The 14,249-nt window shown below is 34.9% G+C and overlaps 1 protein-coding gene across 7 annotated transcripts; it reads left to right on the top strand.

The window, feature by feature from the left end:
* Window positions 1–734: 734 nt before the first annotated feature.
* LOC120556837 (hyphal wall protein 2-like) lies at window positions 735–13,849 on the top strand. Of its 7 annotated transcripts, none has more exons than XM_039796599.1 (16): window positions 735–805; window positions 1,023–1,049; window positions 1,250–1,546; window positions 2,004–2,300; window positions 2,723–2,782; window positions 2,881–2,934; window positions 3,102–3,149; window positions 3,246–3,305; window positions 4,107–4,181; window positions 5,035–5,094; window positions 5,192–5,251; window positions 5,352–5,426; window positions 6,345–6,446; window positions 6,740–6,884; window positions 13,448–13,557; window positions 13,736–13,849. In XM_039796599.1, exons 1-15 carry the CDS (start codon window positions 772–774, stop codon window positions 13,524–13,526), a joined length of 1,473 nt encoding a protein of 490 aa, XP_039652533.1. In that variant the 5' UTR covers window positions 735–771; the 3' UTR covers window positions 13,527–13,557; window positions 13,736–13,849. The 7 variants fall into 7 exon arrangements, with proteins under 7 accessions (XP_039652533.1, XP_039652536.1, XP_039652531.1 ...); XM_039796602.1 differs by lacking the exons at window positions 6,345–6,446; window positions 6,740–6,884 and adding exons at window positions 12,234–12,332; window positions 12,650–12,770; XM_039796597.1 differs by lacking the exons at window positions 13,448–13,557; window positions 13,736–13,849 and adding exons at window positions 7,560–7,668; window positions 7,830–7,962.
* Window positions 13,850–14,249: the final 400 nt, after the last annotated feature.

Below are 14,249 nucleotides of genomic sequence, written 5' to 3' on the forward strand. Positions count from 1 at the left end.
ACGTCTATGCAAATTGACTCAGATCGTTTTGTGAGTGAATGTCTTCTCAGCTTTTGTTATTCTGTTGCTTCCTGTAACCTTGTATAAAACCCTGACCAGAAAACTCATTCTGGTCAGAGAGAAACCTACTGTTTCTTGTGAGCTTCTGTCTCCACTGGGCAGTGAATAAATCTCATCTGAACCAGCCACTTTATTGGACCTGAAAGAACTTTTTCTTCCACACGTTTTTACTAAAGTGCTTTAGACAAGAGGAGTGAAGTGAGTCATACATGTACACAAAGTCATACAACACACATACAAATAAAACAATAAAAACAGATTACAAAACAATATGCAATACAAGAATAACAATAAAGGGGAACACATCAAATAGAATAAATCAATAACAACTGTTATCAACAAGAATATACGTTTTAAGATGACTTTAATGAATTGAGCCAATGTTTACACTTGATTTTTTGTATATTTCATATAGAAAAAGCAGAAACAGAACTGCTGTATATCAACCAAGACACTGAAATGATGAAAACACGTACTCATCTTTCTTCAGCTATGGACCTCCAGTGTGGTCGATTCAATATAAATAAAACACATGTACTCTAATAAGATTGTTCTGTGAGTGTATTTCTGTGGCCTGTCTGTTATGGTTTCACGTGTGATGCTAGCTGTGGTTTTCCTGAGAGCTGCAAAATGACAGTTAATATGTCAAAGTCTACGTAGTCAGACACACAACTATCTTCTCTCTGGACAGTCTTAGTATTCAGCTTCATCATGGCTGAACGCCTGCTGTTTGTCATCCTCATGTGTAAGTAAAACCTTTTTTTCATTCCTAATACAAACTAATGCAGGTTCACACTAGCAAACATGACATTAATATATAACGTCAGCCATCATGTATCAGCTTGTTATACCACACTCTTGTTTTTATCTTTTTAATGGCTAGTGATTATTATTATTATTATTATTTAGTTATTATTATCACATCATTATTAAGTCTATTTGTGAACACGTATTTCCAACAGATTCCTTTCACGAGGTTCAAGCACACGGTCAGTCTCTGATCTGTTATCTTTCATGTCCAGCTGTGCTGTTATCACTGTGTCTATTATAGAGTCTGGGTTTATTATAGTCTGTTGGTAATTCAATGCTTGTATATACTTCATTAAAATCACAATTTCTCAAGTATATTACGATGATAATGTAATTATTTATTCATTGATATAACATATGTTTACCTCTAAATTTTCAGCTCTTCTTCCACCTAAACTGACAGTGAATCCAGCGGTGATCACAGCGACAGAAACAGTCACACTGAACTGTCAGTCTCCATCATCTGTTTCTGTGTCTCAGTGTTATTTCTACACTTTAAGTGGAGGAACGTTCAGAGACTTCTCATGTCTGCAAACACTGACAGGAACTGAGCTGCTGAAGATGTCGCATCAAAGTTTACCTGCTGAGGTTCAAGTGAAATGTTACTACACCGTAAAGGATGGAGACAGAAATTCTCAATCTCCACACAGTGACACATCCTCCATCACCATACACGGTGAGTGAACACTGCGGCTATGGACATGTATCAGCACAAACAACAAAGTGGCTTTCAACGTGGATGTTGAGTTTTTTAGAAAATGTTCAATGGGCATCTTCTATCATCATACATTTATCATCAGATTTTTTTTTTTTTAAATACATTACATTCCACCTAACCAAACCAAACCCACCTTTTTTAAAAAAAACACTTAAAAAAAAAAAGTTGAAAAAAAAGCAGAAAAAAAACTATAAAAAAAAAAAAAAAAAAAAAAAAAAAAAAAAAAAAAAAAAAAAAAAAAAAAAAAAAAAAAAAAAAAAAAAAAAAAAAAAAAAAAAAACAAAACCCAAAAAAAAAGAAAAAAAAAAAAAAAAAAAAATTTTATTTTATTTAAAAAAATAAAAAAAAAAAAAACTTAATTAAATAAAAAAACCAAACCTTCAGTTATTTGATCCAACATGTGCTTCATTTTCAGCTCTTCTTCCACCTAAACTGACAGTGAATCCACCAGTGATCACAGAGACCGACTCAGTCACACTGAACTGTCAGACTCCATCATCTGTTTCTGTGTCTCAGTGTTATCTTCACATTTTAAGTGAAGGAACTGTCAAAGTACTCTCTTGTCCGCAGACACTGACAGGAACCAAGCTGCTGAAGATGGCAAATAAGAAGTCATCTGCTGAGGTTAAAGTGAAATGTTACTACTTTGTAAACGTTGGAGAGAAAAAGTATCCATCTCCACACAGTGACACATCCTCTATCACCATACACAGTGAGTGACTTCTGTTATCGTTCTTTTATACATTATCTACATTTTCAGTTAGTGGCTACAGTACCCCTAGTAAAAAAAGTTAGTCTGGAGCCCTGTGTAATCTTTGGAGGGTGGCAGTGAAACTAATTTGTTAGTGGGATCAATATTGTGCAGTATTTTAAAATGTAATTCTTTAAATTTATTGGGGATAACAAATGTGTACGCTAGAAGCCATGTTGATTCCCAGTGAATATTAGAAAAACAAATTTCCCCTGTGGAATTATTTTCCTTTTGCTGTAGAAATAATTCTTTATATGTTTATTGGTACATTTATGACTTTTATTCCATTAACAAAGAAGGTCAGATCCAATTCTTGTCTCTCAGAGTGACACTTTATTAGTTGAAGAATTCCACATTGACATTCACAAATCCCTTTCCTGTAGATATTGTGGCAGGAGAGTCAAGCATTATCCAGGCAATGCCAACCATTACTATGACCACAGGTAGGACATGTTATACATTTTAATAGCAATCCAGAACATCATCACATTTCACTTCTATAAAAGAGTTTAAAAGTTTTGTGTGTGTATTTATTCACCAGATTTGACTGATAGCAGCCCAGGTGTTTCCACGACTCCTGTGAAACCAGCAATGGGTAACAAAATGTTCAACGTGTTATGTGTGACATTAGTTAATCACAAATTATTTAGTACTTAAATTTCTTTTATTGCTGCCTGCTTAAGCAATTGCACAAATACAGTGTGCCACACAGTTGTAAATGCATGAAGCTCACAGTTTAAAATCCATCTTGTTTTATTGTAGATATTAAAGAGGTGACACAGACTATGCAGTCTTCTACTATGACCACAGGTACGGTATATATGTATATTAACATAGAAATCCAGATCATTATCACAAATCCATTATTTGTTATTTTGAAAGTTTTAAAAGATTTTTATTCCGCAGGTCTGACTGTTAGCAGGTCTGGTGCTTCCACTCCTGTAACTCCTGCAAAACCAGCATCAGGTAACAAAATTACATAATAGATAAATGTGTGACTTAAATCACAAAGTACATTTATTTTATTTTTATTTTATTGGTTTATTTGATAGGGACCATGCATATTTATGAACATTGTTGTATAAAAACACCATCTAAATATGCCAGAATTAGTAAAAATAACTACTTTTCATCTGCAGTCCCTAGGCAGGTAACATAGGACTAACATTGTTTAGTTTCATGTGTCGCCTGGACAAGTCAGAGAACCACATAATTGAAGCTCTAGTCAGCCCTGTGAAAAGCTGTTATAGATACACTTCTAGGTTAAGACAGCATTGGTGCAATAGCCTGTATATTCTATAGGTTAATATGAAATTTGTATGTATTATTCTATATCCTATAGCCTAATATGCAATTATTATGTATTTTTGTATCTCTGTTTTATACTATGTATATTGTATTATGTGTTATATGGACCTGTGTCTGCAATAAAGTTTATATATAACATATAGTTATAGACAGCCAGCAGTCATACAGCACTCATTCACTATACATTAATAGATACACATAATGGTGACATATACAGTACATTGACAAAACAAACAAACAAAACAAAAATACATGATGACAAAGAAATTATTCATCCACCTCTATACTGCACTCAATTTAACAGTGAAAGTGTATGGGTGATGATATGTGTGACAGTTAAAAGTGAGTGCATCTCTGGTTTTCTAGAAGCCACTGTTTTAAGTGAGTTTTAAAAGTGTTTAAAACATGTGTATTACACTTTATGTGAGTATTATTAAATGTATTTTTCTTTATTCACAGGTCACCTGACGGTTGGATCAAGCAACACTGATAGTTGTATCTCTACTTCCCTAACACCAGAGGAACCAGCACCAGGTGACACAAATGCTCAGTTTCTCAATGATTCACACTGACTTTTTTATTGTTTTTTTTGGACATATGTCTTTATTAGATAGTGATATAAGATAAATGACAGGAAGCGAGAGATACAGCAAAGATTTAAGAATCATTTAGAAAATGTTCAAATATGCCATTTTAATGCTTATTTAATATTTTCACTGTCGAAACTCCTCTGAATCTGGCATCTGGTGAATATTACAGCTGAGATTCTTATGAGTTCATCATACCGTAAATGCAAAAATGCATTTCTCTAAATGTGTTGATTTTGTCAGACACCTCATAAGCCAAGCAGTAAAGCTAGCTTGTTCCCTGTAACCACTAAACCCAGCAACAGGTGATTACCTGGTGATTACTTACCCATACTGCATGCAATTCATTAATTCAAAAACATTTAGCAACATACCTAAGATTTAATATTTTAATGTTAAAAATAAAATAATAAAATCAACGAGATGTGACAATTCTTGTCTCTCAGAGTGACACTTCATTAGTTGAAGAATTCCACTAGGTATAGCACTTGTTGCTGTTTGATATTCTTTGTGGGTGACAGAAAAGATTTTAGATCTCAGAAATTCCTCATAACAAAGTTGAGCTTCATCATTTTGTAAGTCTGCAAGAAAAATAATATTCCTATCAACCCAGTGTTGTAAAGACTTATTCTATTTAACAACCTCCATTCCCATTAAAATGCCACCTGTGGGCGATGATACAGGTGATACAGATTGTATCAGATTGTATGGTGTTGTATCACAGCAGGATTTCTACATTAATATTTATATATTTGTACACTCAACATTTCTCAGCTGAAATTCATCTTCTCTTACTGTAGATATTGTGGAAAGAGAGTCAAGCATGACCCCGACAATGCCAACATTTAGTATGACCAAAGGTAGGACATTTGATACATTAAGGAAGCAGTCCTGAATATTATTACATAGCAATTTAATATGAATTAGTTTGAACATCTTTGTGTTTTTATTTGTGAGGTCTGACTGTTAGCAGGCGTGGTGCTTCCACTCTGGTAACTCCTGTGAAACGAATGTCAGGTAAGAAAATAACTCTTAATGAGTGTGACATTAGTCAAATACAAGTTATACTTATTCAATGTATTTAATATTTTGGAATGTACTTTTGTTGATTCAACAGGTCAAACTGTTGATATGCCAAGTAACACTGGTAGTTCCACCTCTACTTACCTAACACCAGTGAAACAAGCAGCAGGTGATGGAATTATTCAGTTCAATGATTCAAGCTGACTCTTTACAAAGTGTTCATACAATATATTCACATGTACACTCAATGTGTCTTTACAAAGCAAAATGCAGTTGCTTATGTGTATGTGAAGTTAGCCTTCCTATTGTGCAGATGTTAGCCAACATTGTTCAAGTAAAATAAAGTTATTAAGCAGCACATTAACCCTAACCCAAACAATGTGCGGTGCTGCTTAACATTTGTACCCCTAGTGCAAAGGAAGAAAATATTATAATAGTTGTGATGTCAATATGTTTCGTGCCTGCAAGTAACAGATACTAGTACTTATGACTCCAGAATCTGGAGATAAATAACAGGTACATTTTTATTATTGCCTCAAAACGCAACCTGCTTTGCTTTTCTGTGGATGTTTATTGCTGTGCACTTATGGTCGAGTGTTAGTATGCCTCGCACAAATACAGGACCTTGTATTCTGATATTAACATATAAAACCTATTACAGTAATGTACTATCTAGTAGTATGTAACTTTCAAAGTTAACTTGAATTGTGCATATTGCACACCCAAATCACATTAGAAATAAAATATTAGATGTAATGTCATTTGTGCAAAATGTTGAGAAATAGCTCAAATTTTATATTTGACAAGTTGAATCACGTCTTTAGTAGACACAATGCACATAAGGACGTAATACATTTTGAATTATTTAAATTCTTGACATGTCCTCATTGAATTTAGTGATTAAATAATGTTTACAACCTAATTAATTCCATAACAAAGCACTATTTTGCTTTCCATGTTATATATTTGGTGTGCACTGGTATTGGTGGTTGAAACAATGTCGTTATGCACAGAACATGTCTTCCTGCTTTTTGTTAATGTTTTGAGAAGCAAAACTGACTTGTTTATGGCTTCTATTGTTGCAAAGCAGAAACGTGGATATTGAAGTTTGTAGCAGTTATGACTGGTTGTGGAGTCATTGTGGGCGTCATCTTGCTGGTTTCTGCAATTCTCTGCAACAAAAAAACTGGTGAGAACGAGGTTCATTTGTTTGTCTACTATATATTAAGTCTAAATCAGTTTTTTATATAGGGGTGCACATACTGTTCTCTAACGAATCTAAAACCCTCTCTATATATTTTTTAGTTTGTCTCTGATTATTAAATGATGTAAGCTCAATAAGTTGCATGGGGTACAAGTCTTCAAAATAAATGTTAGAAAGTTTTTAATAGACATCGTCTGCTATTATGAATGTATTATTAGAATTATTTTAAATAAATGCAATTTTCATTTATTTAATCCAACATATACCTACATTTCCAGCATCTCTTCCACCTAAACTGACAGTGAATCCACCAGTGATCAACGAGACCGACTCAGTCACACTGAACTGTCAGACTCCATCATCTAAAACCAGCACGTCAGTGTTGCTACGGAGGAATCAGCAGAGTAATAGTGACAGCTGCAGGTCAGAAAGGCTACTGCCATATTTTCCAGCAGAATCTGAGATTTACACTTTTCACTCACATCATTTAGATCACATGTGTGAAACTCAAGGCCCGCGGGCCAAATCTGGCCCCTCGCAAAAGATTTGATCCGGCCTGCATATCAAATTTCGGTTCACTATAGATTTTGGCCGCCTAGTTGTGCGCAGAAACCAAAAAGACCGCTAATTATTTTCAAACTGTAATTATGTGACACTCAAAGCAGAAATTTGGCAGATTTGCCAAATTTGAGACTCAGGAATTCCCACAGAAGCAGAGAGTTATCATATTTAGTCTGTGAAACAGGTTGCTGTAAAAAATGTAATCATTGTGTTGCTTTATTTGCAAAACTCTATGATGGCTAAGGAACTTTTTTTTAGGGCTTTATGTTGACATAACTGTAACTGAGACATGCAATAATACAGTCAAATATGTTTGACTTCGATTAAATAAAAGCATGTCAATAAACTCTACATGTCTGGCCCCTGATGTGATTCTTATTTCCAAGTGTGGCCCTTAGTGAAGTTGAGTTTGACACCCCTGATTTAGATGTTTGGAGAGTAATTCATTACTTTGTAAATGTGTACTAAGCTTTTGCTTTCCTCTGCCATTAAGACACACTCTTTACAAAAGCTGTTTTTCTATTATTTTCCATTTAGACCAAAAGTAAACGTATCTGGTCTGCTGGCTGGTTATGATGAAACTTATAGTATCGTCACCTATGGATCCACACATGAGCTGCTTTTCTCTTCCTGAATGTAGCATAAGGTAGACAGTTTGATTAGCTTCTTGTTGATGCATGTTTAGCCAAAATATGTAATGTTGGAATAACATGTCATTTAAAATGTATATTCTCAGATGTGAAAAAAGTTGTTATTGTGACAGAAACCAAACATGCATATCAGAGTCATGTCTGTTTCTCTTTATAGAATGACAACAGCAGCAGCTCAGAGATGCCAGCTACATCAGCCCTCAGAGATCCAGTGAACAGCACTCCAAAGTTAATTTTTACATTATTACATATCATTTAGCTGACGCTTTTATCCAAAGCAACTTACAATTGCTATATATGTCAGAGGTCGCACGCCTCTGGAGCAACTATGGGTTAAGTGTCTTGCTCAGGGACACATTGGTTGATGTATCGCAGAACCCGGATCTCCCGCACCAAAGGCATGTGTCATATCCACTGCGCCATCACCACCCTATTTGATGTCCAATTGTTGTTTTATTTACATGTTTTCACTTTTCCTTCGTTTTCAAGGTTAATTAATGTTGGAACTATTTACATCATGATCCCTAAGTAATGTAACTTCATTGAATTGATATAAACAGAAGTTAACATGTGTCATGTGTCACAGTGCTTTGAATAATTAAAAACATTAATTTCAAAAGGTGAAGTTCAGTAGCAGACGTCTATGCAAATCGACTCAGATCGTTTTGTGAGTGAATGTCTTCTCAGCTTTTGTTATTCTGTTGCTTTCTGTAACCTTGTATAAAACCCTGACCAGAAAACTCATTCTGGTCAGAGAGAAACCTACTGTTTCTTGTGAGCTTCTGTCTCCACTAGGCAGTGAATAAATCTCATCTGAACCAGCCACTTTATTGGACCTGAAAGAACTTTTTCTTCCACACGTTTGTACTAAAGTGCTTTAGACAAGAGGAGTGAAGTGAGTCATACATGTACACAAAGTCATACAACATACATACAAATAAAACAATAAAAACAGATTACAAAACAAGATGCAACACAAGAATAACACAATAAAAGGGAACACATCAAATAGAATAAATCAATAACAATGGTTATCAACAAGAATATACGTTTTAAGATGACTTTAATGAATTGAGCCAATGTTTACACTTGATTTTGTGTATCTATTCATATAGAAAAAGCAGAAACAGAACTGCTGTATATCAACCAAGACACTGAAATGATGAAAACATGTACTCATCTTTCTTCAGCTATGGGCCTCCAGTGTGGTCGATTCAATATAAATAAAACACATGTACTCTAATAAGATTGTTCTGTGAGTGTATTTCTGTGGCCTGTCTGTTATGGTTTCACGTGTGATGCTAGCTGTGGTTTTCCTGAGAGCTGCAAAATGACAGTTAATATGTCAAAGTCTACATAGTCAGACACACAACTATCTTCTCTCTGGACAGTCTTAGTATTCAGCTTCATCATGGCTGGACGCCTGCTGTTTGTCATCCTCATGTGTAAGTAAAACCTTTTTTTCATTCCTAATACAAACTAATGCAGGTTCACACTAGCAAACATGACATTAATATATAACATCAGCCATCATGTATCAGCATGTTATACCACACTCTTGTTTTTATCTTTTTAATGGCTAGTGATTATTATTATTATTATTTAGTTATTATTATCACATCATTATTAAGTCTATTTGTGAACACGTATTTCCAACAGATTCCTTTCACGAGGTTCAAGCACACGGTCAGTCTCTGATCTGTTATCTTTCATGTCCAGCTGTGCTGTTATCACTGTGTCTAGAGTCTGGGTTTATGATAGTCTGTTGGTAATTCAATGCTTGTATATACTTCATTAAAATCACAATTTCTCGAAGTATATTACGATGATAATGTAATTATTTATTCATTGATATAACATATGTTAACCTCTAAATTTTCAGCTCTTCTTCCACCTAAACTGACAGTGAATCCAGCGGTGATCACAGCGACAGAAACAGTCACACTGAACTGTCAGTCTCCATCATCTGTTTCTGTGTCTCAGTGTTATTTCTACACTTTAAGTGGAGGAACGGTCAGAGTCTTCTCATGTCTGCAGACACTGACAGGAACTGAGCTGCTGAAGATGTCGCATCAAAGTTTACCTGCTGAGGTTGAAGTGAAATGTTACTACACCGTAAAGGTTGGAGACAGAAATTCTCCATCTCCACACAGTGACACATCCTCCATCACCATACACGGTGAGTGAACACTGCGGCTATGGACATGTATCAGCACAAACAACAAAGTGGCTTTCAACGTGGATGTTGAGTTTTTTAGAAAATGTTCAATGGGCATCTTCTATCATCATACATTTATCATCAGATTTTTTTTTTTTAAATACATTACATTTTCAGTTATTTGATCCAACATGTGCTTCATTTTCAGCTCTTCTTCCACCTAAACTGACAGTGAATCCACCAGTGATCACAGAGACCGACTCAGTCACACTGAACTGTCAGACTCCATCATCTGTTTCTGTGTCTCAGTGTTATTTTCACATTTTAAGTGAAGGAACTGTCAAAGTCCTCTCTTGTCCGCAGACACTGACAGGAACTGAGCTGCTGAAGATGGCAAATAAGAAGTCATCTGCTGAGGTTAAAGTGAAATGTTACTACTTTGTAAACGTTGGAGAGAAAAAGTATCCATCTCCACACAGTGACACATCCTCTATCACCATACACAGTGAGTGACTTCTGTTATCGTTCTTTTATACATTATCTACATTTTCAGTTAGTGGCTACAGTACCCCTAGTAAAAAAGTTAGTCTGGAGCCCTGTGTAATCTTTGGAGGGTGGCAGTGAAACTAATTTGTTAGTGGGATCAATATTGTGCAGTATTTTAAAATGTAATTCTTTAAATTTATTGGGGATAACAAATGTGTACGCTAGAAGCCATGTTGATTCCCAGTGAATATTAGAAAAACAAATTTCCCCTGTGGAGTTATTTTCCTTTTGCTGTAGAAATAATTCCTTATATGTTTATTGGTACATTTATGACTTTTATTCCATTAACAAAGAAGGTCAGATCCAATTCTTGTCTCTCAGAGTGACACTTTATTAGTTGAAGAATTCCACATTGACATTCACAAATCCCTTTCCTGTAGATATTGTGGAAGGAGAGTCAAGCATTATCCAGGCAATGCCAACCATTACTATGACTACAGGTAGGACATGTTATACATTTTAATAGCAATCCAGAACATCATCACATTTCACTTCTATAAAAGAGTTAAAAGTTTTGTGTGTGTATTTATTCACCAGATTTGACTGATAGCAGCGTTGCCGCATTTCACTCCTGTGAAACCAGCAATGGGTAACAAAATGTTCAACGTATTATGTGTGACATTAGTTAATCACAAATTATTTAGTACTTAAATTTCTTTTATTGCCTGCTTAAGCAATTGCACAAATACAGTGTGCCACACAGTTTATTATTAGTTAGTATTATTCTATATCCTATAGGCTAATATGCAATTATTATGTATTTTTGTATCTCTGTTTTATACTATGTATATTGTATTATGTGTTATATGGACCTGTGTCTGCAATAAAGTTTATATATAACATAGAGACAGCCAGCAGTCATACAGCACTCATTCACTATACATTAATAGATACACATAATGGTGACATATACAGTACAGACAAAACAAAAAAAAAAAAAAACAAAAATACATGATGACAAAGAAATTATTCATCCACCTCTATACTGCACTCAATTTAACAGTGAAAGTGTATGGGTGATGATATGTGTGACAGTTAAAAGTGAGTGCATCTCTGGTTTTCTAGAAACCACTGTTTTAAGTGAGTTTTAAAAGTGTTTAAAACATGTGTATTACACTTTATGTGAGTATTATTAAATGTATTTTCAATGTGCGGTGCTGCTTAACATTTGTACCCCTAGTGCAAAGGAAGAAAATATTATAATAGTTGTGATGTCAATATGTTTTGTGCCTGCAAGTAACATATACTAGTACTTATGACTCCAGAATCTGGAGATAAAATAACTGGTACATTTTTATTATTGCCTCAAAACACAACCTGCTTTGCTTTTCTGTGGATGTTTATTGCTGTGCACTTATGGTCGAGTGTTAGTATGCCTCGCACAAATACAGGACCTTGTATTCTGATATTAATATATAAAACCTATTACAGTAATGTACTTTCTAGTAGTATGTAACTTTCAAAGTTAACTTGAATTGTGCATATTGCACACCCAAATCACATTAGAAATCAAATATTAGATGTGTTGTTATTTGTGCAAAATGTTGAGAAATAGCTAAAATTTTATATTTGACAAGTTGAATCACGTGTCTTTAGTAGACACATTGCACACAAAGACGTAATACATTTTGAATTATTGAAATTCTTGACATGTCCTCATTGAATTTAGTGATTAAATAATGTTTACAACTTAATTCCGTAACAAAGCACTATTTTGCTTTCCATGTTCTATATTTGGTGTGCACTGGTATTGGTGGTGAAACAATGTCGTTATGAACAGAACATGTCTTCCTGCTTTTTGTTAATGTTGTGTGAAACAAAACTGACTTGTTTATGGCTTCTATTGTTGCAAAGCAGAAACGTGGATATTGAAGTTTGCAGCAGTTGTGACTGGTTGTGGAGTCATTGTGGGCGTCATCTTGCTGGTTTCTGCAATTCTATGCAACAAAAATACTGGTGAGAACGAGGTTCATTTGTTAGTCTAATATATATTAAGTCTAAATTAGTTTTTTATATAGGGGTGCACATACTGTTCTCTAACGAATCTAAAACCCTCCCTATATATTTTTTAGTTTGTCTCTGATTATTAAATGATGTAAGCTCAATAAGTTGCATGGGGTACAAGTCTTCAAAATAAATGTTAGAAAGTTTTTAATAGAGATCGTCTGCTATTATGAATGTATTATTAGAATTATTTTAAATAAATGCAATTTTCATTTATTTAATCCAACATATACCTACATTTCCTGCATCTCTTCCACCTAAACTGACAGTGAATCCACCAGTGATCAACGAGACCGACTCAGTCACACTGAACTGTCAGACTCCATCATCTAAAACCAGCACGTCAGTGTTGCTACGGAGGAATCAGCAGAGTAATAGTGAAAGCTGCAGGTCAGAAAGGCTACTGCCATATTTTCCAGCAGAATCTGAGATTTACACTTTTCACTCACATCATTTAGATCACATGTGTGAAACTCAAGGCCCGCAGGCCAAATCTGGCCCCTCGCAAAAGATTTGATCCGGCCTGCATATCAATTTAGGTTCACTATAGATTTTGGCCGCCTAGTTGTGCACAGAAACCAAAAAGACAGCTAATTATTTTCAAACTGTAATTATGTGACACTCAAAGCAGAAATTTGGCAGATTTGCCGAATTTGAGACTAAGGAATTCCCACAGAAGCAGAGAGTTATCATATTTAGTCTGTGAAACAGGTTGCTGTAAAAAATGTAATCATTGTTTTGCTTTATTTGCAAAACTCTATGATGGCTAAGGAACTTTTTTTTAGGGCTTTATGTTGACATTTATGTTGTAACTGAGACATGCAATAATACAGTCAAATATGTTTGACTTCGATTAAATAAAAGCATGTCAATAAACTCTACATGTCTGGCCCCTGATGTGATTCTTATTTCCAAGTGTGGCCCTTAGTGAAGTTGAGTTTGACACCCCTGATTTAGATGTTTGGGGAGTAATTCATTACTTTGGAAATGTGTACTAAGCTTTTGCTTTCCTCTGCCATTAAGACACACTCTTTACAAAAGCTGTTTTTCTATTATTTTCCATTTAGACCAAAAGTAAACGTATCTGGTCTGCTGGCTGGTTATGATGAAACTTCCAGTATCGTCACCTATGGGTCCAACACATGAGCTGCTTTTCTCTTCCTGAATGTAGCATAAGGTAGACAGTTTGATTAGCTTCTTGTTGGTGCATGTTTAGCCAAAATATGTAATGTTGGAATAACATGTCATTATAGGTACAAATTAAAATGTGTATTCTCAGATGTGAAAAAAGTTGTTATTGTGGCATGACAGAAACCAAACATGCATATCAGAGTCATGTCTGTTTCTCTTTATAGAATGACAACAGCAGCAGCTCAGAGATGCCAGCTACATCAGCCCTCAGAGATCCAGTGAACAGCACTCCAAAGTAAATTTTTACATTATTACATGTCATTTAGCTGACGCTTTTATCCAAAGCGACTTACAATTGCTATATATGTCAGAGGTCGCACGCCTCTGGAGCAACTATGGGTTAAGTGTCTTGCTCAGGGACACATTGGTTGATGTATCGCTGAACCCGGATCTCCCGCACCAAAGGCATGTGTCATATCCACTGCGCCATCACCACCCTATTTGATGTCCAATTGTTGTTTTATTTGCATGTTTTCACTTTTCCTTTCTTTTTCGAGGTTAATTAATGTTGGAACTATTTACATCATGATCCCTAAGTAATGTAACTTCATTGAATTGATATAAACAGAAGTTAACATGTGTCATGTGTCACAGAGCTTTGAATAATTAAAAACATTAATTTCAAAAGGTGAAGTTCAGTAGCAGACATCTATGCAAATCGACTCAGATCGTTTTGTG

The sequence above is a fragment of the Perca fluviatilis genome, chromosome 4 (assembly GCF_010015445.1).
Source record: "Perca fluviatilis chromosome 4, GENO_Pfluv_1.0, whole genome shotgun sequence".
In the NCBI taxonomy this organism is placed as follows: Eukaryota; Metazoa; Chordata; class Actinopteri; order Perciformes; family Percidae; genus Perca; species Perca fluviatilis.